Source organism: Euprymna scolopes, chromosome 15 (genome assembly GCF_053919585.1).
Source record: "Euprymna scolopes isolate OS-2025 chromosome 15, ASM5391958v1, whole genome shotgun sequence".
Taxonomy (NCBI): domain Eukaryota; kingdom Metazoa; phylum Mollusca; class Cephalopoda; order Sepiida; family Sepiolidae; genus Euprymna; species Euprymna scolopes.
The window spans coordinates 34342098-34366910 of NC_136496.1; the positions used below are offsets into that span (position 1 = coordinate 34342098).

The 24813-nt window shown below is 35.6% G+C and overlaps 1 protein-coding gene and 1 non-coding gene across 2 annotated transcripts in view; both read left to right on the forward strand.

Annotated features, from left to right (window-relative positions):
- Positions 1-13062, forward strand: part of LOC145293773 (uncharacterized) — a 61334-nt gene extending 48272 nt beyond the window's left edge. The window contains exon 2 of the mRNA XM_080140286.1: positions 11003-13062. Coding sequence (XP_079996412.1) covers positions 11003-13035 — 2033 coding nt within the window. The 3' untranslated portion in view covers positions 13036-13062. The remainder of the gene's footprint in view (positions 1-11002) is intronic.
- A 3996-nt stretch (positions 13063-17058) lies between these two features.
- On the forward strand, positions 17059-17245 carry LOC145294411 (U2 spliceosomal RNA). The gene has a single exon (XR_013869865.1). It is a non-coding gene; the product is annotated as a U2 spliceosomal RNA (small nuclear RNA).
- The last annotated feature ends 7568 nt before the right edge of the window (positions 17246-24813 follow it).

Below are 24813 nucleotides of genomic sequence, written 5' to 3' on the forward strand. Positions count from 1 at the left end.
CCGATCACATCGATTTTCCCAAATCTCAGTACTCTGTATATCAAATTTCGAGTCTGTAGACTAAAAATTGACAGAGTTATTGCGTAGGGAAATGTACACAGACACACACACGGACACACACAGAGCCGTTCACTTACATATATATATATATATATATATATATATATATATATATATATATATGACTGAAACCATGAACATAAACGATTTTATGAATAAAAATGACCAGCATATCTTTTTTCTCATATAAAGTATAATTTTCTCTCTCTCTCTCTCTCTCTCTCTCTCTCTCTCTCTCTCTCTCTCTCTCTTTTTCTCTCTCTCCTTTGTTCTAACGCGCAAATTTATTCAAACTTATACAGAAAAAGAAATAAAATGTTAGTTGTGGTGAAGACAATTTTTATACTCTTCAGTTAAGATATCAATTATTTTTCTTGTTGATGTAGATTTTTTCTATGAATGCTCAATAATCTTCCATAAAATATTTGACCGGACTAAATTAAGAAAAAATCACAGCGAAGTGCATTTCCAATATATTATTACAAACTAGAGCTTGATTTGTCAGCGTAAATGCTATGTAGGTCTGACTTCGATAACTTTCTTTTCGATCACTAATGGAAAGAAGCATTTTTTTTGTGATGTAAGCGTTGTGTAAATTTGAATTAGAATTTGAAAATTAAGAAGCCAATAGAATGGGGATTTTTTAAAATAAATAAACATTTAGTTATTAACTATCAGGGTGACCTAATGTTGCCCGGGATTGAATGATGATCAACGAATGTTCCATACTCCCATATTTTTTATCGTCATTGAAATTGGTGGAATCGCCCATTTTTTTCTTCCAATCTCTTGATTGCCTGCTCTAGTTGGGGACCCATCATGGTCCACCGGGAGGAAGCTTCTCATGCCTCCCCATAGTGACTGTCCCGAATACATTATAGTCTACATTGCACTGTAGAGAACCTACTGCTAATTTTATAAAAATATATTTTATAAATAATGGTTTTAATTAAAGTTTAAAATGAAAAGTCAAGTATCATGTTTCAATTAAGTTCTAAACAGAAAAACCCTCATTTTGCATATCAAAGAACCTGCTGTTGATTTTGTATGCCTGACATTCTGCTTGTACCGTGATAATAGCTTGGATTTAATTTAAAAATGAAAAAAATCAAGTATAATAGTTCAGTTATGCTTTAAAGAGAAAAATTCATTTCGAACTTTCCATGTCATATCAAAGAACCCACTTTCGGCTTGTGCGTTAATAAAACTTTTAAAATTCACTTGTGATGTTAGGTTGTGTACGGTGTTAACTTTTTTAAATATCGCCTGTTCCTTCTTTTATCGGATTTTTTCGATTATCGATATTCATCGAAGACATTCCGACACACAACCTATCACTGCCAGGCACATAAAGTACCTTCATGTGAAATTTCATGATGACCTATGGTAGTGAAACATGATGATCTATGGTAGTGAAACATGATGATCTATGGTAGTGAAACATGATGATCTATGGTAGTGAAACATGATGATTTATGGTAGTGAAACATTATGATCTATGGTAGTGAAACATTATGATCTATGGTAGTGAAACATGATGATCTATGGTAGTGAAACATTATGATTTATGGTAGTGAAACATGATGATTTATGATAGTGAAACATTATGATCTATGGTAGTGAAACATTATGATTTATGGTAGTGAAACATGATGATCTATGGTAGTGAAACATGATGATTTATGGTAGTGAAACATTATGATCTATGGTAGTGAAACATTATGATCTATGGTAGTGAAACATGATGATCTATGGTAGTGAAACATTATGATTTATGGTAGTGAAACATGATGATTTATGATAGTGAAACATTATGATCTATGGTAGTGAAACATTATGATTTATGGTAGTGAAACATGATGATCTATGGTAGTGAAACATTATGATCTATGGTAGTGAAACATGATGATCTATGGTAGTGAAACATTATGATCTATGGTAGTGAAACATGATGATTTATGGTAGTGAAACATGATGATTTATGGTAGTGAAACATTATGATCTATGGTAGTGAAACATTATGATCTATGGTAGTGAAACATGATGATTTATGGTAGTGAAACATGATGATTTATGGTAGTGAAACATTATGACCTATTGTAGTGAAACATTATGACCTATGGTAGTGAAACATGATGATCTATGGTAGTGAAACATGATGATCTATGGTAGTGAAACATTATGACCTATGGTAGTGAAACATTATGACCTATGGTAGTGAAACATGATGATCTATGGTAGTGAAACATGATGATCTATGGTAGTGAAACATGATGATCTATGGTAGTGAAACATTATGACCTATGGTAGTGAAACATTATGACCTATGATAGTGAAACATGATGATCTATGGTAGTGAAACATTATGACCTATGGTAGTGAAACATTATGACCTATGGTAGTGAAACATGATGATCTATGGTAGTGAAACATGATGGTTTATGGTAGTGAAACATGATGATCTATGGTAGTGAAACATTATGACCTATGGTAGTGAAACATTATGACCTATGGTAGTGAAACATGATGATCTATGGTAGTGAAACATGATGATCTATGGTAGTGAAACATGATGATCTATGGTAGTGAATCATTATGACCTATGGTAGTGAAACATTATGACCTATGGTAGTGAAACATTATGACCTATGGTAGTGAAACATGATGATCTATGGTAGTGAAACATGATGATCTATGGTAGTGAAACATTATGATCTATGGTAGTGAAACATGATGATCTACGGTAGTGAAACATGATGATCTATGGTAGTGAAACATTATGACCTATGGTAGTGAAACATTATGACCTATGGTAGTGAAACATGATGATTTATGGTAGTGAAACATGATGATCTATGGTAGTGAAACATGATGATCTATGGTAGTGAAACATGATGATCTACGGTAGTGAAACATGATGATTTATGGTAGTGAAACATTATGATCTATGGTAGTGAAACATGATGATTTATGGTAGTGAAACATGATGATCTATGGTAGTGAAACATGATGATTTATGGTAGTGAAACATGATGATCTATGGTAGTGAAACATGATGATTTATGGTAGTGAAACATTATGACCTATAGTAGTGAAACATGATGATTTATGGTAGTGAAACATGATGATTTATGGTAGTGAAACATTATGACCTATGGTAGTGAAACATGATGATCTATGGTAGTGAAACATGATGATCTATGATAGTGAAACATTATGACCTATAGTAGTGAAACATGATGATTTATGGTAGTGAAACATGATGATTTATGGTAGTGAAACATTATGACCTATAGTAGTGAAACATGATGATTTATGGTAGTGAAACATGATGATTTATAGTAGTGAAACATGATGATTTATGGTAGTGAAACATTATGATTTATGGTAGTGAAACATGATGATTTATGGTAGTGAAACATTATGATTTATGTTAGTGAAACATGATGATTTATGGTAGTGAAACATGATGACCTATGGTAGTGAAACATGATGATCTATGGTAGTGAAACATGATGATTTATGGTAGTGAAACATTATGACCTATTGTAGTGAAACATGATGACCTATGGTAGTGAAACATTATGATTTATGGTAGTGAAACATTATGACCTATGGTAGTGAAACATTATGATCTACGGTAGGGAAACATGATGATCCACGATAGTGAAACATGATGATCTACGATAGTGAAACATGATGATCTGCGATAGTGAAACATGATGATCTACGATAGTGAAACATGATGATCTATGATAGTGAAACATGATGATCTATGATAGTGAAACATGATGATCTGCGATAGTGAAACATGATGATCTATTGTAGTGAAACATGATGATCTGCGATAGTGAAACATGATGATCTATGATAGTGAAACATGATGATCTGCGATAGTGAAACATGATGATCTATGGTAGTGAAACATGATGATCCACGGTAGTGAAACATGATGATCTATGATAGTGAAACATGATGATCTGCGATAGTGAAACATGATGATTTATGGTAGTGAAACATGATGATCTATGGTAGTGAAACATGATGATCTACGGTAGTGAAACATGATGATCCACGATAGTGAAACATGATGATCTACGATAGTGAAACATGATGATCTACGATAGTGAAACATGATGATCTGCGATAGTGAAACATGATGATCTATGGTAGTGAAACATGATGATTTATGGTAGTGAAACATGATGATTTATGGTAGTGAAACATTATGATTCATGGTAGTGAAACATGATGATCTACGACAGTGAAACATGATGATGTATGGTAGTGAAACATGATGATTTATGGTAGTGAAACATAATGATCTATGGTAGTGAAACATGATGATTTATGGTAGTGAAACATGATGATCTATGGTAGTGAAACATGATCTATGGCAGTGAAACTGCTGATCTACAGTGTAAAACATGATTATCTATGGTAGTGAAACATTGACCCTGACACTAGCCATAGTGAAATCTTGGCAGTAGCACAAAGTAAGATGGAGAGGATAATGTTTGGCATCACTCTACAAGACAGAAAGACAAGCATTTGGATCCGCCAACAAACAAGAGTGATTTACATAAATACTGCCATCAAAACATCCAAACACAGATGGGCCGGCCATGTAGTCAGACAACATGACAACAGATAGTCATTCAGGACAACATGACAACAGATGGTCATTCAGGACAACATGACAACAGATGGTTATTCAGGACAACAGAATGGACACCTTTTGAACATAAGAGGCCAAAAGGGAAGACCAACGACGGGATGGAAGGACGAGCTGATACAGCACATGGGTCCCGCATGGAAGCGAATGGCTCGAGACAGAGTTAGATGGCTTAAGTTCAGGGAGGGGTTTCTCATGGAGTGATAAAACCCTTGTTGATGTTGATGTTGATGTTGAATCATGGGTTAAATTGAAAGGAAGTATTTATGTTTTTGAAGTTTTTAGATAGGGATTGATAATTCGTATGATTTGGATCGTTCTCATCTTGGATGTTATTTTCATATCTGCATATAATGGTGAGGTGGTTATTCATTCTTACCAGTTTTTTGGTAGAGTTTTTCCAATCTTTTTCATTTTCGTATTAATTCGGATAACTGCTGATTTGATATTATGTTTATGAATTTTTTAGATGAGGATTGATAATTCGTATTCTCTAAATATTAATTCACTTGTCCGTACGTCCAGTGTCACAAAAAACATCATCATCGAAAACATTAATTAATGGTAAACGAATTACCTTCCTTTATAGTCACTCTTTATCAATTTAAAATCATTAAAACAATTTCCTCTGCAAAAATTCTCTTCCCAAAATGGCTGTCTGTTTACCGTCTCAAATTGGCCATTTTATTTTGTAATTAAAAAACGTACTGTTGAGAAGAGACTGTAATTTTTTTTATTATAGTTTCATTTTAAATTAAAAAAAAATGTGCAAGTGAACTGACGTCTGTTTCTTTATAATTTGTATAAAACATTATTCAGAAAAAGAAAACAAAACAATGTTTTATGTGTTGAATTTTCTTTGAAAAAAAATCTAAATTTTTTAAATCAATTCTTTTTAGCTTTAAAAGGTTAAAAAATAATCTTCTAAAAATTGTTTTCAATTCGTAGATTTGTCTTATTTTATTTTTTATTCATTTTATTTATAACGAGTTTTAAAAATTTTCATCTACCGTGGACTTTCCACGAGTTCTGCTAGTTTGGATTATTCGGACTATTGTTCTCATCCTCAGTATCATTTTCAATATTCGAAAATAACACCCCAGATGAGAACAGTAGTCCGAATAATCCAACTAATACAAAGCAAGTATTTATTTATATGTCTGCGTTAAGCTATGCATTCTTATTTTTTATTTAATAAATTGATTTGGTTTTAGAAATGTATGCTTGATATTTCCCTTTAAGCATAATGTACAGTTTCTACTGTTCTAATTCCAAAGAGGGTCTACGTTTTAAGATTTCTGAATGAATACTAGAACTAACAGTTTTAAGTATTTGATTCTCATATACGATTAGACATTTCTATTTTTCACTCCTGAATAGTGTCATTTGGTTATTATACCTACACTTGAAATTACAATACGTGGCTCCTATGTAACTATTTTGTTCATTGTTCATGTTATTATTTATTGGTTCATTCATTATCAACTCGTGAATATTCGGAGACATGTATTCTCTTTAGCAAGTATGCAATCATCAATTTAAGAATCTTGGTGGGAATTCTTATTTTGTAGTAAAATGTGGCCCACTTAAATGTAGTTCAGAAACAAATGTAGTAGAGAGGAGGAACAATCTTTTATTGTTTAAATTACATGTAGTCTTATAAAAGATGCTGGAAGTGTTCCCCGTTTATATCTATGCATTTCTGGGCTCGTTTAACAACGTTTGTAGATACTACCTGTATGTCTTCTCTGTTGATTCTCCTGATAGCGTTGGTAATGTCCTCTTTTAGTTAATCTAGATTGTGATGATTATTTGCATAAACTTTTGGTCCCCCAAAGATAAAAATTACGTGATGACAAGTCCGGGGAACGTGGTGGCCATAACCCTTTTCTTATTGTTCTCTCTTCCGTAAACATGTCATGAACTCGTGTCAGTGATCTGTGAGACGTGTGGCATGTAGCGCCATCTTGTCGGAAAAAGAATTGCATTTTTTCTTGTGGTGTCAGTTGGTCATTAAGAGAAAAATTAGATAGATCCTGCTCTTTTTTTTTTACATGGAGGTCACTACTTATCAAGGCCCAGGAGCCACTCGGGGATAAGGGTTATTGTGTGTACACTAATCAGTGGGATAGTATTGTAGTAATCGTTAGTATTGGGGATTTGATAAAGTGTCATTACTTAAGGGGGCGGTTCATCAGGAATTTGTTTGTGTTGGACTTGAAGACATCCAACTTGAATTCGGGGGGGGGGGGCAGGCAAGCGGCAGAGAGTTCCACAGCCGTGCAGTTCTAAGAAAGAAGCTTTGTTCATGGAATCTACGTTTTGATTTAGGCACGGATAAAGAGTGGGGAAAATTATTGACAGTGGTTTCAGCTAGTCGGGTGTTTTTCGTGAAAGATTGGCGGGGTGGGGGGACCAGAGAATGGAGCTCAGACGAGCACTTGCCATGGAAATAACGATAAAACAGACAGGCTCGCAACGTCTCTTCTGTGGGAGAGAGGTTGTAGGGAAGAGAAAAGGTCACCCCCACCAAGCCACGAAGTCTATTTTGTACTCTATCGAGACAGGATAGACTGTTTTTAGCAGCTCCTGCCCAGATGTGGCAGCAGTACTCCATCCTTGGACGTACTTGGCTTTTATACAGATAGAGAATTGCATCATTAGTGAGATATCCTCTGGAGCGGTAGAAGGATCTCACCATTTTCTCAGCGACCTTGGCCACAGACTTTTAAGTAGGCCACCCTGTAGAATAAATACCTCTCCCCACCACCACTTTCTCTTTATATGAATCATCACCTTAAAATGATGAGTGTTCAGCAAGGAGGCATCACTTACCATTTTTTTAGTCTTTGGTATGAATCGAATGATGATTGGACTTCGATCTTCCGACTCATTATGGAATAACTCTGCCATATGAACTTCATGACAATCATCTATTATATATATATTATATTCCGTTGAGCCTGTCTTTGTTTGTCTGTCCGTTCTACTTTTCTTGGAAACTACTGGTCTGATCTGGATGAAATTTTTTATGAACCTTTGTTGCGATGAGGTACGGTGAACTAAATATTATGGTATTCGTTTAATGCACAGTTAGGGATTAATAAGGATGACAGGATAGAACGATAAATGTGTCACCCTAGAGAAAATAAAACTACAGCTTTATTTTAAAACTTTTATTAAAAAATCAGTTGTGGTAACTTGGTTATGTAGTAGAGCTAACATCTATTCCACGTAGCCGCCTTCAGCCTCAATCACCACCTCGATACGAGTCCAGAACTGAGAGCATGCCTTTTCCACAAGCAGAGGCAGGAGCTTGGCGAATACTCGGCGGATGGCGGCGATCAGTCTGGTTTTGGTATTATCGGAGGTCATGTTGGTGATATTCTCTACGTATGACCAAACGCAGTAGTCCAGCGAGTTAAGGTCGGGGTGGAGGGGATGCAGTTAGAGAAGGGTACAAAGTCGTAGCACACCTTCTAAAGCCAAGCGTATGTCTCTTTGGACTTGTGGGCCGGCGCCGAGTTCTGCTGCTACACCCAAGGTCTGTCAGCTGCCATCAGATTGTATCAGGGGAACACCACACTCTTCGGCACATCCAGGTACACTTTGGTGTTGATTTTCAAGCTAATTTCGAAGATGTGAGGTGGCATGACAGACCTTGGGTCTCACTTGAAACCACACCAAAGACTATAACCATAGCCAGAAACTTCCTTGAACTATGCCTACAAGTGCTGAACCGCCCGGATTTGCATTTTGAGGATGCTGGCAATGGTCCTGTTGTCATAACTTGGATTGGTAGAGAGCATCAGTTGTACAGCGGCGCATCTCCGATCTCGTTGTTGAACATTGTGTCACTTTCAGACATGATAAAAGGCTCCTATCGCTCTTGGGACTTGTACAAAACTGCCTAACTAGTAAAAAAACCAAAAAAAAAACCGGTTTTCATCAAACGGAAATGGAATAATGTTGTCTTTTCGATGGCGACAATTTTATCGTTCCACCCTGTAGTCACCACAATACCACATTTACCTTAGACATTTTCTCAGAAACTACTGGGCCGATCTGACTGATATTTTTGTATGGACGTTTGTTATGATAACGTGCAGCGAACTAAGTGTTATGGTATCTGTTTAATACACAGTTACAGATTAATACGGATTAGCCACCATTGTATCACATTTACTCTAGCCGTTTAGCATAAAGCACTCATTCCAAGTCAACGCGCCATAACTTTTCTCTGTTTTTAATTTTAAAATTTAGATATCATAAAATATATGACGTCATTTTGATGTTCACTATTAAAATACTTCTCAGGCAACATAAACGGGAATATGTGTATCGGAAATACTGCCAAATCTGCTGCAAAGAAGGTAGGCTCCCTATATTGGGATAAAAATCTGATTTCTTTTAATATCTCATATCTTTATAAACTCACGATTCGTCCGTGCATGAGGTATTGTTGCCACGTCTCCCTCCTAAACAGGGTGCAAAAAACTTCTAACCTAATAGGTTCACCACCGTCCGCCAAATTTCGACTCCTGTCGCATCACCTCAGTGTTGCACCCCATGTGTCTGTTTTACAAGTGTTGTTGCATCTACAACTCCTCAACGATTAGCAGCAAGATCCCACCTGTTCGCTGAGAAGGACCCTAGATGACGGGCAACTTTCGACTCTCATGATTTCTTTCCTTGGGCTGCTTACTGTTGTGTCCGTATCAATAACAACACGAACGCAGAAAGTAAAGGTAAAACAAATATATAAAGACGAAAAGATAATATATATTTACAAAGGTGCAGTTGTACTGCAGTTGAAAGATTGTCCGGCAGAGGGCGTGTTAAAGTCTTTCACGGAGCAACCGGCACCCGCGTCTTGCCTATCCGGCGTTCGAACACAGCTCTCCGGTCTTGCTGACTTGATACCTTTATCTATATCTTGTTCACCCACGTATGCTAATTAGTGGGCGTCTCCACAACACTTACCTTGGGAATTTCTTCCCTGCTCCATGTTTCCCCGATCATACAAATATAAAGAAATTTAAATGTAATGTGAACAAACATCTTACTACCCAACTCCCTAGTCAGGTTGCTCACCTATAGATTTGCCAACTACCAGAGTAGCACCTTAAGCTCCAGTAAAATGATAGATGGACAAACATAAAACATTAACAATAATGAACTATACTTTATCTGATAAAAAAAAACTAAAATAAACACAACTTTATACGAATAATTTAACTCTTAAACTACTGGTCAATTAAGACTTAACACTGAAATCAACAGGAAATAGTAGTCATACACCAAGAATGGTTTATAACGAGTAAAATCTTTGTTTGGATAGATGAAGAACGTGTACAGAAATATGTTGACAAGTTGAAATACAAATTGTCTATTACTTTTGCGCATGTGCAAATTCATTCATAGCTTAAATTGGTTTAATTTTAAATCTTTTTTTTTTTATCTCTGTTGATAGCTCAAACAGTAGGAAACGCGTCTAGAGCGCTAAATGTTTTGGTTTCGATTGTAGCTAATGGCACCCATTCATTAAATTTTTTTTTTTTAGGTCAGTACTATATGTTAGGTACAATATAATATTCAATAGAGAATTGGTCCTGTGATAATAAATATGAAGTATGAATGAATAAAAACATATTTAAGCATATTTTACTACCAGACAACGCCGGGCACCTCCTCCTCCCCCGCTAGTACTCGAATAAAAATAGTGTGCCCTTTCGAACTGTTTTTCTGTCGCGTTTTGAAAAAAACTTTTTTAATTGAAACATTTATTATTTTGTATTATTTGGTTTATTCGGAATACTGTTCTCACCATGTGTTATTTCCACAGCGTTTCGGTCGATATAACATTTGATCTTCTTCAGATGTCTTTTTGCGAAGTTGGGAATCTTTCTGTCGAACGCAAGGACCCTTGGCATAACGGATAACATACTAGGTAAAATTCACTTTGTAAATGACATTTTTCTGGAGATTGAAGGTTCAATTCTTAGTGTGAACGATACTGAGAATACAATTTCGAATTACTTAAGACTTCTATCCAGTCATGGCTGATGGAACAAGAACATGCTATCCCCATGGATTAAATAAATGGTTCTGTTCGAAATCGCGTGCAGATTCCCGAGGTTATTTCGGCCGAAATCTGTAAATAACACGTAAGATGAGAACTGTAGTCCGAATAATGGAAACAATACAAATTATCAATCCTCATCTAAAAAATTCAGAAAAGCTTATTATTTTTCTTTTTATTTGCAGAAAAGGAAGCCGATTTGAAATTTGCACCAGGAGAAGCGGCTAAAATGGCGGACGGGATTGATGATACCAAGGGAAATGTTAAAGAAATGCGCATAGAAACAAAGGATTCAAATTCGATGGAGACCAATCAACAAACGAAAGAATCCCCTGAAGATCCGGTCCGCGTTGAAGAACATAAAAAGAACCAAGGCAATACTGTAGGGCCTATGGATTTCGACCAACAAATGCACGGAGTATTGATGCATGGAGATAAAATTCAAGGGATTGACCATAGTGCGGAACACCATAAATCTAGATCGGACAATACAGCGCCGAAAGGAAAGGCGGGTCCAAAAGATATAAACGAACAAATGCACGGAGTATTGATGCATGGGGATACTGTTCAAGGGGTTGATCATAGCGATGAACACCATAAATCTAGATCGGACAATACAGCTCCGAAAGGAAACGCGGGTCCAAAAGATATAAACGAACAAATGCACGGAGTATTGATGCATGGGGATACTGTTCCAGGGGTTGATCATAGCGATGAACACCATAAATCTAGATCGGACAATACAGCGCCGAAAGGAAACGCGGGTCCAAAAGATATAAACGAACAAATGCACGGAGTATTGATGCATGGGGATACTGTTCAAGGGGTTGATCATAGCGATGAACACCATAAATCTAGATCGGACAATACAGCGCCGAAAGGAAACGCGGGTCCAAAAGATATAAACGAACAAATGCATGGGGTATTAATGCATGGGGATACTGTTCAAGGGGTTGATCATAGCGATGAACACCATAAGTCTAGGTCGGACAATACAGCACCGAAAGAAAAGGTGGGCCCTAAAGATATGAATGAACAAATGCATGGGGTATTGATGCACGGCGATAAAACTCAAGGAATTGACCATCATGCGAATCATGAAGACGCGTCTTCAGATGTTAAAATAAGCGATGATGCTGGTCCTAAAACTGCTATGGACGAAATGCATGGGGTGTTGATGCATGGTGATAATTCTCCGGGAGTGGACCACACGCATGACCACGCATCATTGGTTAATCAGGAAGGCAAACCAAAAGGTGTGATCGGTCAGAAGGATCTTATGGAGCATCTCCACGGCGTCCTCATGCATGGTGACGAGACAGCCGGTCACGAACACCACGAGACTCGCGCAATTAACCCGAAATTTAAGGTCAAGTTCGGACCCCAAGATGTTTTAGAATTCATGCACGGCGTCTTGATGCACGGAGACGAGAAACCGGGACAAGAGCACCACCATGGAGAGGAGGGTGGTAAGAAGCCAAGACCAACGGTTAAGCAACAAATGAAGCCCTTGGACGCAGACGAATATTTACACGGGATACTGATGCACGATGACCAGCAACCCGGGAAGAGCCACTCGCACGAGCATACGACAAAGAAAAACTCAGGAGATAAGAAGGGCGATGCCGCTAAAGGCATGAACCCTACAGATGCTGATTCTTTGATGCATGGTGTTTTGATGCACGGGGATGCAGAGCAAGGACACAAGCATCACCCGGAAGGACAGGGTTCGGGCCCTGAGAAAAAAGCCGATAACGAAAATAAAGGTAAGGAGGTTAACGAAAGAAAAAAAGACACTGATAGTTTAGGGAAAATAACATATGCTGAAATTAGAAAACATCTTCACAAACATAATAAAAATGTAAACGATAAAAATAAGAAGAAAATCAAGCAAAAGGAAAACATCGAAGAAGGCTCCATCAGCGGTTATTTCTATTCGATCCTTCAGACGTTGCACGAAATGAAAAAGAAATATTTCTGGCCCAGCTTGGAAACGGTCCCGCGCCCTGACACCCCGAGCGATGAGAGGAAGCCAACCAGGGTAAGCGAGGGCGTCATCTCTGCAGAGGAGGCGAAAAAACACGGCTCAGTGGAACACGCGCACGAAACGAGTGACATGCGACACGACCTGGAGATGATCGGTAGCACAGCTCCGCTGAACATGAAGACGCCCGTGTATAAGGTCAAGACAGATAAACACCGCCATGACGAAGAATGAGGATATATATATATATATATATATATATATATATATATATATATATATATATATATATATATATATATAGAGAGAGAGAGAGAGAGAGAGAGAGAGAGAGAGAGAGAAAGTAAAAATAATGATATAGAGAGAGTACAAGAAATGAGACAGAAAATAAAATTGAGATAAAGAGTGTGTGAGAGAGAAAAAGAGATAATAAAAGTGACAGTGAGAGTAAAAGAAATGGAAGAAAGAGAGAGAGAGAGAGAGAGAGAGAGAGAGAGAGAGAGAGAGAGAGAGAGAGACAAAGGCATAAAATTAAGATAGAGAAAGTAAAAAATGAGGAAGAAATAGACAAACATCAGAGAGAGAGAAAGAGAGAGAGATGAAGAGTGTGCGTGTGTGTGTGTGAGAGAGAGAAGGGTGATATATATATATATATATATATATATATATATATATATATATATATATATATATATATATATTAGTGTTGGGACAATTAATCGGAATCAATCAGAATCGGAATGGGTATCAGAATCAGAAAAATGCGTGCATATTTTCCGATGCCGAAACGATTCTTTTAAATGTTTTTTTTTGTTTATTTGAATTTGTTTAAAGCAAAATTTTCCTTTGCTGGTAATAATTAAAAACTAACTATTGATTTTTAACTACCAGTAAAAATAAAATCGTTTTTTATTTTTTATTACCGTTTTATCTGCTGTTTGGTTACATATGTTTCGGATGTTGGACCATGTTTACGATCCAACAGCCTCGTCAGACCTTACAGAAATGCTTGTTAGTATTTGAAAGAAGTGCTTTATAAGATGTATGAGAAAAAAAATTGGTGGTAAGAGATAATTAGGGGGAGGAAGACGTGTATGGACAATATTTAAGTTTCGAAGGTTAAAATAAATTAGATTGTATTGTGTGTGTGTGTGGGGGGGGGTAGCAGATTCAGGTAGGCGTGGGTGGAGATATATTGATATAGGGAAGGGGAGGGAGAGGAGGAGAGGGTGGGGAGGGGGAGAACGGTTGGTAAAAAAGGAGAAGGGTAAGGAGAGGATGGGGGAGGAATTTCAATTTTTAGGTTTTAAAATGTTTAGTTGAGCACTATATATATATTAGAGAGAGAGAGAGAGAGAGAGAGAGAGAGAGAGAGAGAGAGAGAGAGAGAGAGAGAGAGAGAGAGAGAGAGAGAGAGAGATACAAAAAGGAAAGAGGCTGTTTCCAGGTGTCGATCATATACGTGACCACGCATCATTGGCTAAGAAAGCAGGTAAACCGATAGGCGTCAAGAGGACATTATGGAACATTTCCACAACATCGCAATGCACAGAAACGTGACAGTCGGACATGAGCCGCACGATACTTTCGCAATTAACCCGAAAGATACACAAAAATATATCAAAGAAAAATATGGGCATATAGATGTGTATGAGTTAAAGAAATAAAGTGTGAGAGAGAAAGAGGATGATGGGAAAGATAGAGAGAGAGAGGAGGAAAGTAAGAGAGATGAAAGACAAGTTGAGAGAGAGAGAGAGAGAGAGAGAGAGAGAGAGAGAGAGAGAGAGAGAGAGAGAGAGAGAGAACGATTCGGAAACATGGTCTTTAACTTCAAATAACGAAAACTTATAATCGGAAACTTAAGGAAAGTGAGATATTTTGAACACAAAACATTTGAATCTTTAAATAAACAACAATTTTCTAATGATTTTCTCTTTTGTTAAGATTTTCACATTTATTTTTACTTCCACCTCCGTACCTGATATTCCCGACATACCCGCATGACATTTTTTTAGTTGTTACTTTTTTTTTTTCAGCAACCACATATTTGGGATCTTTCCAAGACAATGTTTGCTTACGTAATTACAAGGTCAATTACGTTGGCACACCAATTTCCGTTAGATCACCGCTGAGTCTGGTCAAATACTAAAATGGGTGACCAATTGGAAATAACAGATGTTGTATGCGTTCTCTGCTTATCTCGACATTGTCTCCATCTGTCCTAGAATCCTTGCCACTAATATCAGGCAGTGTCGACTCAGAATATGTGTGGCTAGAGATTGTGCAACTCTTGCCTCACAATCACACGCACATCTATCCTTACAGGGGGTATCCATTGTCTCTCGAGACAGTATGGAGTTCATTTCTATTCGAGGTCAAAATAAAAAGGAAAATGGACGGATTTTACTAAAAATGTACGACCGAAATTATGCCCGATCTATGTTCGACTGACTGCTCCTGTGGTTTATCATATAGAAACGATGTGTAAAGTTGCTTGAATCAGCAGGAGCTGAATCGGACATTTAGTCGTGCCGGATTTTGGTCGTACATGAGGGGGTTTACTAAAAATGTACGATTAAATAATATTTGCTCCTGCTGCTGTTTTGCTATTAAAGCAACTTCGACACAAACAAACTACTGGGTTGATCAGCACAAAATATTGTACAAATCTGTTGTGGTATCATTAAAATTATTTTTTTTAATTACATTTTCACCCCAAACAAGGCACATTGCCACTTTGATGTAGGGGGCTACTATTAGAGACACAAGCTACATGAGTACTTTGTGGGGAGTTGGTCAGCAAGACGTCGGTTCACGTTACACTTGAACTTCTGCATGTCAGTACAGTTGGGGAAGCAGGAACCCGGAAGGAAATTCTAAAGTCTAGCGGTTCTGGGAAAGAAACTACTGGAGTAGAAGGCTGTCTTACATCTAGGGATCTCAACTATGAAGGGGTGGGATTTTGCTGCTTGTTGGATTTGTCGGAGGTACTTGCGTAGAGGGGGTACAAGTGCTTGCAGTTCGTCGGAACATTCACCGTTAAAGTACTTGTAGAACAGGCAGAGGGAGGCTACATTTCGTCGATGGGACAGAGGCTAAAGCTTGGATGACAGTTCAGGACCTATCAGGTTGGCGACTCTTTTTGTAACCTTGCCTAGGAGCGAGAGACTAGTAGCAGATGCACCAGCCCAAATATGACAACAATACTCCATACATGGGCGAATGGTGGCCTTATTGAGGTACAGGATACTTTCGGGCGTTAGTAGCTTTCTAGTACGGCAGAGACAACCTACCTTTTTCGCAGCGGTCCTGGCAATGCTCCACAATGTAATTGTTCCAACTCATGTTTCCTGTGAACGTTAGGCCGAGGAGTTTAAAAGATGTGCTTTCAGATAAAGAGTCTTTGGCCATTGCTACTGGTGGTAGAGAAGGTTTCTTGTAGTTATTGAAGGAAACAAGTTTAGTCTTGGCAGCATTCAATGTGACCATCCATTTTTGTTCCCATTCCACTACAGATTGGAGGTCATCCTCTAGTGTTTCTGCCATTTCTTTAGATATGTGTTCATTTGTTTTCCTGTCGTGTCTGCTATAGAGCGTGGTGTCATCAGCATATATACCCATCTCACAGACAATTTTTTCAGGGAGGTCATTTATGAATATTAGGAATAATAGAGGTCCAAGGATTGACCCCTGAGGCACTTCCGCATTTATATCATATTGTTTAGATGTATGACCATCGAGGATAACCTGGGTTTTTCTCTTATCTAAGAAGGATTTAATTATGTTAAGTATTCTTCCAGTGATATCGTAAGATCTGATTTTCCTGAGAAGACCTTCATGCCATACCCTGTCAAAAGCCTTAGATATATCTAGAGCTACCGCTCTACCCTCCCCTGCTTTGTCAAGTGAATGGTATATACGCTCGGAGATTATAGTTAGGATGTCTGCCTAAATCCATATTGTTGGTCGGTCAGAAGTTTAGCATCTGTAAGGTGATGAACTAGAGCTTGGTTAATTATGGACTCAAATATTTTGGCAAAAAGTGGGAGGAGGCTAATGGGGCGGTAATTTACTGGGTCAGTTTTTTCGCCATTTCTTTATTAAAATAAACAATAAAATGAATTTACTCACAAGTTTCAGTCGAGAGGTTATTTTTTTTTTGGCAAATATATTTTTAGATTCATATAAAAAAGTATTTACAAAAATAAATTATTTTTTTTTTAAATATTCTCTGTAAATAGAAAAAGGGTTGCTTTTTTTCTTTCTTGGCTTTCGAGCCAAGATCAAAGTGTAGTATCTGTTCTGATGGTTCACTACACTTTTTTGGTCTCGGTTAATAGAGGAGAAATCCTTCATGACTGATACATTTTAAAAAATTTTATTACTAACCAGAGTCCCCCTTTTTGGGAAGCTGGTTTCCCTGCACATTAAAAACCGATCTTGTGTCTAACTCTGTCCTCGTGACGAGGCAAGTAAACAAACAAACAAAATTCTAAATATTTATTTACATAATGAACCCCTTAAAAACTGAAACAATTATTTTTTTTCCAATTCTGTGTGTCACTTTTTCGTTTTTTTTTCGCTAAAAATCTTTGTAAAAAACAAGTTTATTTTTTAGATTAGTCGTGCCTTAATTTTACTAATTATGCACGACTAAAAATTAAACACGATTTTATGTACGTCTAATTAAATCCTAAAAGACTGAAACAATTATTTGGCACTTGTATTGGAAAAATAATTCTCAGTCATTAAGGGTTTAATTAGTCAAAGCAATTTCGACAGTTTCAAGTTTAATTATAAAAAACAAGCAAACAAACAAAAACAAGCAATAATCGATAATAATGATAAGGATTTCTTCTACTCGTTACAAAGATTTTCTAGTGCTACATTGTTATTGTGCTACAAAATTCAAATTTTAAAAGAAAAGGTCACTTGTAAAATTTAATTTGAAAAACAACAACAAAAAATGCAAAAAACTCTCGGCTGAAAGCCGTGACTGTGACTAAATTAGTTTTGTTTTTATTTCAATAACAAAGAAATAAACTTTTTTGATTTTTATTATTACGCTTGTTGCTTCGACCGTTATCATCATATTCGTAAACATATTTTAAAATGAAAATGGAATATTCCAAATCGTACAAAAAAAAAAAAAAAATCAAACAAGCAGAAAACAAACAATAATCGATAATAACGATAAGGATTTCTACTTTTTTACAAAGATTTTCTAGTGTTACATTGTTATTGTGTTACAAAATTCAAATTCGTTTCATTTTTTATTTCAATAATTAAGAAATGAACTTGTTTTTTAATTATATTTTTTACAAAGATTAAAAAAAGTGGTACACAAGGTTGAAAAAAGAAGTCCTAATCTTTAAGAATTTGCCAAAAATAATCGCGACTAAATCGTTTTATTGTTTATTTTAATAACAACATTTTTTTTTCGCTAACGGACTCAGTAGATCGCCCATAAAGGATGGAATATTTAATAAAAATTGGGTGTTTTCTTTAGTAAATATCTTTTTAGGTATGGACTAAAGAATTTTACTAAAATAAATAATCTCTCGAAACTTCTGAGTAAATTCGTTTTATTGTTTATTACAAGGTTGTTTTGCGATATTCTGCGTTGAAGGAAACCAGTCGATCGTCTGTGTCGAAGTTGCTTTAATCAGCAGGGGCAATTAGTTGTACATTGATCGTACATAATATTTAGTCGCACATATTTAGTAAAACCGAAAACAGACAATGATGAAAAAGTAATTTACCGTTCGCCAAAAACGCAACAAATAAAGTTTTGTAAACACGATTATAAGGAGGCCCAAAATTTCAGCCAATCAAAACGCTGTTTCAAAATGAAGTCATGATAATAAAAGGAGGTAGAGGTGTCAGATTTCTTCTTTTCTTTCCCAGACGTGCATCCATACGTTCATATTTTGAACGTTTGTATCAATTTTTATCATTTTTTAATTTATTTTTTATGTTTCTGTTTTTAAATTATTTTTTTAAATTATTGTTCGAGATTATATAAAAATTATGTTACGCCAAAAGATTCACATTATTGCGAGCAAAGAAATTATTAAAATCTTGCATATAAAAATTATGCGAAATCTGTAATTGAAAAAAAAAATGTAGAATTTTTTTTTGCTATTATAATTTTGTGTGTGAAAATATTAAATTAATAATGCTTAATTCAATGGTAATATCGGTAGTTCGAGAAATTAATTCTTCGCGTTGTATCGAATTCATTAATACAGACTTTAGGGGCTTTTTTTCGTAATGTTCCTGTAAAAATTCTTTTATTTTAGTTTTATTGTTACAAATTACGATGCTTTATTTATATATAAAAAAAGCAAAAAATTCTTGCGTTTTTTATTTACTACTGAAAACCATAACTTTAGTAAAGGTTTTTTTTGTTTAAACAAAATAGTACATTTTCACTCAGATTTAAATAGAAATAATTAGTTCATTATATTCCGCGATCATTATTTGATAAATATTGAAAATTTCATTAAAATTGGTTAATGTCCTGATTTTTGGTGAATTTTTAAGTAACTTTATACATTTTGAGCATCGGCATTCAATTTGCCCGTACTTACAAAGTTGGAACTTCATTTTAAAATGTTTTTATCTAATGAAAACACCGTGGGTTCGTTGGTTTTCTAGTCACGTAAAGACTACATTTTGTATTATTAATGTACTGTTTTTGAGAAGCGTGTATTTCGTGGAAATGTATGCGACCCTTAAACAGTTAGCATAAACTCTTGTCGACAAGCAAGACTCTGAGACTTGGTGTTTTTTCTACAGGTTTATTGTCCGTCAACAAAGGTAAAACGAAGATGCCCAAAAATGTCTAAATGTTTTTAAGGATGGAAACTAACTATGGTTGTTTGTCGAGACAGCAAACTGGTCCTGAACACCGGTTGTGTAGCCGGTGTTAAGTCAGAAATAAACCCCTGAACTAGAGGGGCCGGGAAGGAGAGATAGCTGCTAATAAATCTGTTACCCTAGGCAGAACAATTAATGTTGTCAACTTTGGTACATTAAATAATAATAAAAAAAAACAACATCGCAGCTTTTTTTTTTTTTTAATGTTTTGATTAAAAAAAAAATATTGCGTTCGAAATTATGAGATGAAAAAAAAAAAAAAAGAAATGAACGAATAATCTCTTGGAGTGACAAATTGTAAAACAGTGCCTTTTTGTTAATCATCATCGTCGATGTTCTTAATCTTGGCTATAAAAAGCAAAAAAAAAAAAAAAAAAAAAATTAATGAGAAACCTGACATAGGAAAGTTCGGCTATTAAAAAAAATCGGGTTGTTTTCAATTTGTTTATAGTTTAGTTTATCGATTAACAACAAAGTTTTCGAAAAGTCGTGAATGTGCATTTTTCTTTTATTAGGGGAAGTAATTCAAGTTTTCTACTTTTCAAAATATGACGCGATTCAAGGGAAATAACTTCGCTTAAACCAACAAATATATTTTACAAGTGAATACAACCCCGTTGATACCTAAGCAGAATACGGACCGTGCTGAAACAATATTTAGAAAACCATTCTTGACATGGGGAGGAGAGATTTTTTCAAAACTATTCTGTACTTACACCTAACAATTTCAAAACGATTCTGTACGCAGACCTAACAATTTGATAAACAAAAAATACCGTAGAATTTTAATTAGCACGGTCCATATTCCGGTAAAATCCATTGAAAGTGGTCGGTGGTTCTATGAGAAAATAAAGCTGTGTACGCATTATAAATGTTTCTTTTCTGTATCTTACGTTATACATTAGTGCATTAGGGGTCATTTCGAGTTAAAAGTTTATTTACTGCACCCTAAAATCATGAGTTAAATGTGTATGTCTCGTCTAAATAACTAACGATAATTCTCTGATATGGCTGACACGGGTGATCAAAAAGTCAGATCGAGCGTACCGCGTACCGGAAACCGAAATGAGACTAACGAAATGAGCCAAATTGAAATTGAATTTTATTTACGTTTGAATAAAAAACAGTCGAGTTATTTTTTTTATTCAAGAAAAACGGGCTAAAAAAAAAAAAAAAAAAAAAAAACACGGCCAAAAATAAAATTATCCACCAAGAAAATAAAACATAACAAATTAATCTGAAAAGCGCAAAGTTCAAGCCAAAAAAAAAAAAAAGAAAAAAAAAAAAAGGCCAATTGTCAATTTGATCTCATTTCTTTTTCCGGTACGCTCGATCTGACTTTTTGATCACCCGTCTGGTCGGCCATATCAGAGAATTATCGTTAGTTATTTAGACGAGACACACACATTTAAATCATGATTTTCTCTAGTCCAGATGAGTGCAGTAAATAAACTTTTAACTCGAAATGACCCTTAATGTACTAATGTATAACGTAAGACACAGAAAAGAAACATTTATAATGCGTACACAGCTTTAATTTCTCATAGAACCACCGACCGCTTTCAATGGATTTTACCCATATTCCTTATAAATGCCACTTTGTTTCTATTTACTTGTCTCTCCACGAGGGCAAACTTCGACACCAAGTCGATTTTTAATTATTTTAGGGATAATTTATCAGGTATTTTTTATCTTAAACAAAAAATAAAAAATATAATTTTATGGCTAAACGACGACCAACTATCTCTTGACTCTTAATAGTTTGAAAGATGAATGAGATCATTCAAAATGATTTAAACCTTTGTGAGATTTTAGAAAGCCATTCTTAACATAAGGAGACGAGAATTAAAAAATCCAAATTCATCACTGGTTTAAAATTGTTCTTCGGAAATAGAGTTTAAAATCATCGTAATGCTAGTGAATTCTTAGCATTAAATTAGACTTTTCAAACGTTTCAAAGGTTGTCACAACCCTCTCCCCAAGAAACGCCGTCATTGGTGTGGGTCTCAAATAGCCAGTCCCGGTCCATTAGGTGTATCAGAGTTTTTGTAGGAATTTTGACACCCCTAACACGAAACTGCGAATAAAATATAAAAAAAACTCGTAATTTCTCTTTTAAAAGTGGGTTGTTTATTTTCTTTATGGATTATACTTCCAAAATAAACTATTAAAGTTGTTTTAAAAGTAATAGAAATATTTTTTATTTAAAAAAAAAAAAACAGTAATGAATTTTACGAACTCAATATTTTTCAATTTTTAAACTTAAAAAATCTATCAAAATTTTTCTATTGATTCTATTTTTACAATATTTTCAGGGTCAATGTGAAATTTTATGCTCTTTCCAATAAACTGAATATAATATTTTAGACAAACATTTTTTTTTAATTCAGGCCCCTCATTTTCAAGTGTCTATTAAAAAGTAAATAATTAATTTACTCACCAAAGTTTTATATATCACAAATTGAACAGAAAAGTTCAATAAATAATATATTCAAATTTAAAACAAAAAAAGTAGTTTTTTTCTTTTAGAAATTTATCTGTAAAGTCCGAAGTTTAAAACCCTTTTTTTAAAACCACGTTGTTTATTTTTTCTTTTGTTGCTGTTTAATGAAACCTTGGCCCTTGCTCCTTTAATTAAAAAAAAAAAAAAATAGAGCTTGAATTACATTTTTCGAGTAGTTATAATTTTGGAAAGACAGGGGGTCGAATAATTCACGCCTCCCATTTTGAAATGTCTATTAAAAAGTAAATAGTTAATTTACTCACCAAAGTGTTATATATCACAAATTGAAGATAAAAGATCAATAAATAATATATTCAAATTTAAAACAAAAAAGTAGTACTTTTTAGAAATTTACCTGTAAAGTCCGAAGTTTAAAACCTTTCATTACAAAAAAAAACACATTTTTTTTTGTAATGAAACCTTGGTCTTTGCTCCTTTAATTGAAAAAAAAAAATATTAGAGCTTGAATTACATTTTTCGAGTAGTTATAAGCTTAGAAAGACGGGGTGGAATTATTCAATATTTTTCACGAAATTTCTGACACACCTACCGGTCCATCTCCTAGCCTAGAATTCACTAGCATTACGATGACACCTTAAAACCAGTCACTTCGGGCAGATGGGGCTAGTCAACTTTGGATGCTAGTTCATCTAAGGAAAAAGAAACTGATTCAAAACCTCCAATGCACGAGGGATTACCCCATCAGGGAAAAGGCTAAGGGAGTTAACTCTGCCAGAAAATCCGGAGCTGGAGTCCTTAAGGCGGCCTGGCCTTATATTGTCATGACCAGCAACTCATATGGCACAGTTAGAGTAAATCTGTATTGACTCTGTCTTTCCCTTGGATCTTCTGGCTTCGTTGAGATGGGGGACTGCTGCACAGGCAACAACTATCCTCCCATATCGCCCTGCAATGTACGTCCACTAGACAGGAACTGCCATTCCCAAGTAAAACTACATCCATTTTCAACGGTACAAATAGCTTCACCATAGTCTCTCGAGATGGATAGTTGCTGCCAACGACAATATTGGACTACTGTTCTCATCTTGGTTGTTATCTTCACGATGTTTTTTTTTTTTTTTTTTTTTTACAAAGGCGTCACCACATTATCAAGGCCCAGAGGCCACTCAAGGATAAGGGTTAAAGAGTGTACAGTAGAAATTGGTCAATATAGTAATCATTAGTAATGAAAATTTGGTAAATTTAATAACTTATATGGAACGGCTCATCAAGAACTTATTTACTTTAGACTTGAACACAACCATATTGTAGTCAGCCGGAAAGCAGGAAAACGGAAGACAATTCCACAGGCGTGCAGTTCTAAGAAAGAAGCTTTGTTCATGGAATCTACGTTTAGGTTTAGGCACAGATAAAGAGTGGGGGAAATTATTGATAGTGTTTACAGCTAGACGAGTGTTTCTTGTGAAAGTTTGGCGAGGGGGGACCATAGATTGAAGCTCAGTTGAACACTTTCCATGAAAATAACGATACATCAGAGACAAACTCGCAACATCTCTTCTGTGAGATAGAGGTTGCAAGGAGGAGAAAAGGACATCTCCTACGAGGCTACGAAGTCTATTTTGAACTCTATCAAGGCAGGACAAGTCCTTTCTAGCAGCTCCTGCCCAGATGTGGCAACAGTATTCCATCCTTGGACGTACCTGGCTCTTATATAGGTAGAGAATAGCATCAGCAGTGAGATATCTACTGGATCGATAGAAAGATCCCACCATTTTTCCAGCGGCCTTGGCAACAGATTTAATGTACGTGTTCCATTTAAGATCAGGAGTAATGGTCAAGCCCAGAAGCTTGTCAAAACTTGAGGCCTCCTGAAGACGAGAGCCATTCATTTCAATTGATGACAAATGTGAATTAGAATGTTGATGATGTAAAGAGAGAAGCTTGGTTTTAGATGCATTAAAAGTAACCAGCCACTCCTTTCCCCATGTTTCAGTCAACGTAACATCCGACCTTCTTCAGATGTATTTTATCGAAATTGGGAATCTTAATATCAAATTAATAAACCTATACGAAATTTCGAAGGGATCCCATCCCCACCATACACTTACTTATTCTCATTGTGTCGGTTATGACCTGATACAAGTGTAAGTTATTTAGATTCTTATCCAGAATTTCGCCATATCAAAAAAATATTCTTTCTTTCTTAGAACTGCACGCCTGTGGAACTCTGTTCCGTCTGCCTGCTTCCCACCTGACTGCAACGTGGATGTCTTCAAGTCCAACGTTAACAAATTCCTAATGAACCGCCCTCTTAAGTAAACACTTCATTAAATCTCCACACTAACGTACTGTACTTGCAATAACCCTTATCCCTGAGTGGCTTCCGGGCTTTGATAAGTGGTGACCACCGTGTAAAAAAAAAAAACAACAACAAAAAAGCCATAATCTGTATGATGTACATAGTCATGATAAAGCGAAAATATCATATTTCAAAAATCACATAAATCGATCAATTAGTTTTATTTCTAAATAAGGGAATCAAATTTTATGTGTAACAGAAGAGCAATGGCCTTGTCCGCCATTTTGAAGTGAAGCTAAAGAAAAAAACAAAGGGAAGTAACTCAATAATTCAAACTTGCCTACGAATTCCCATTAATTACTTTAAA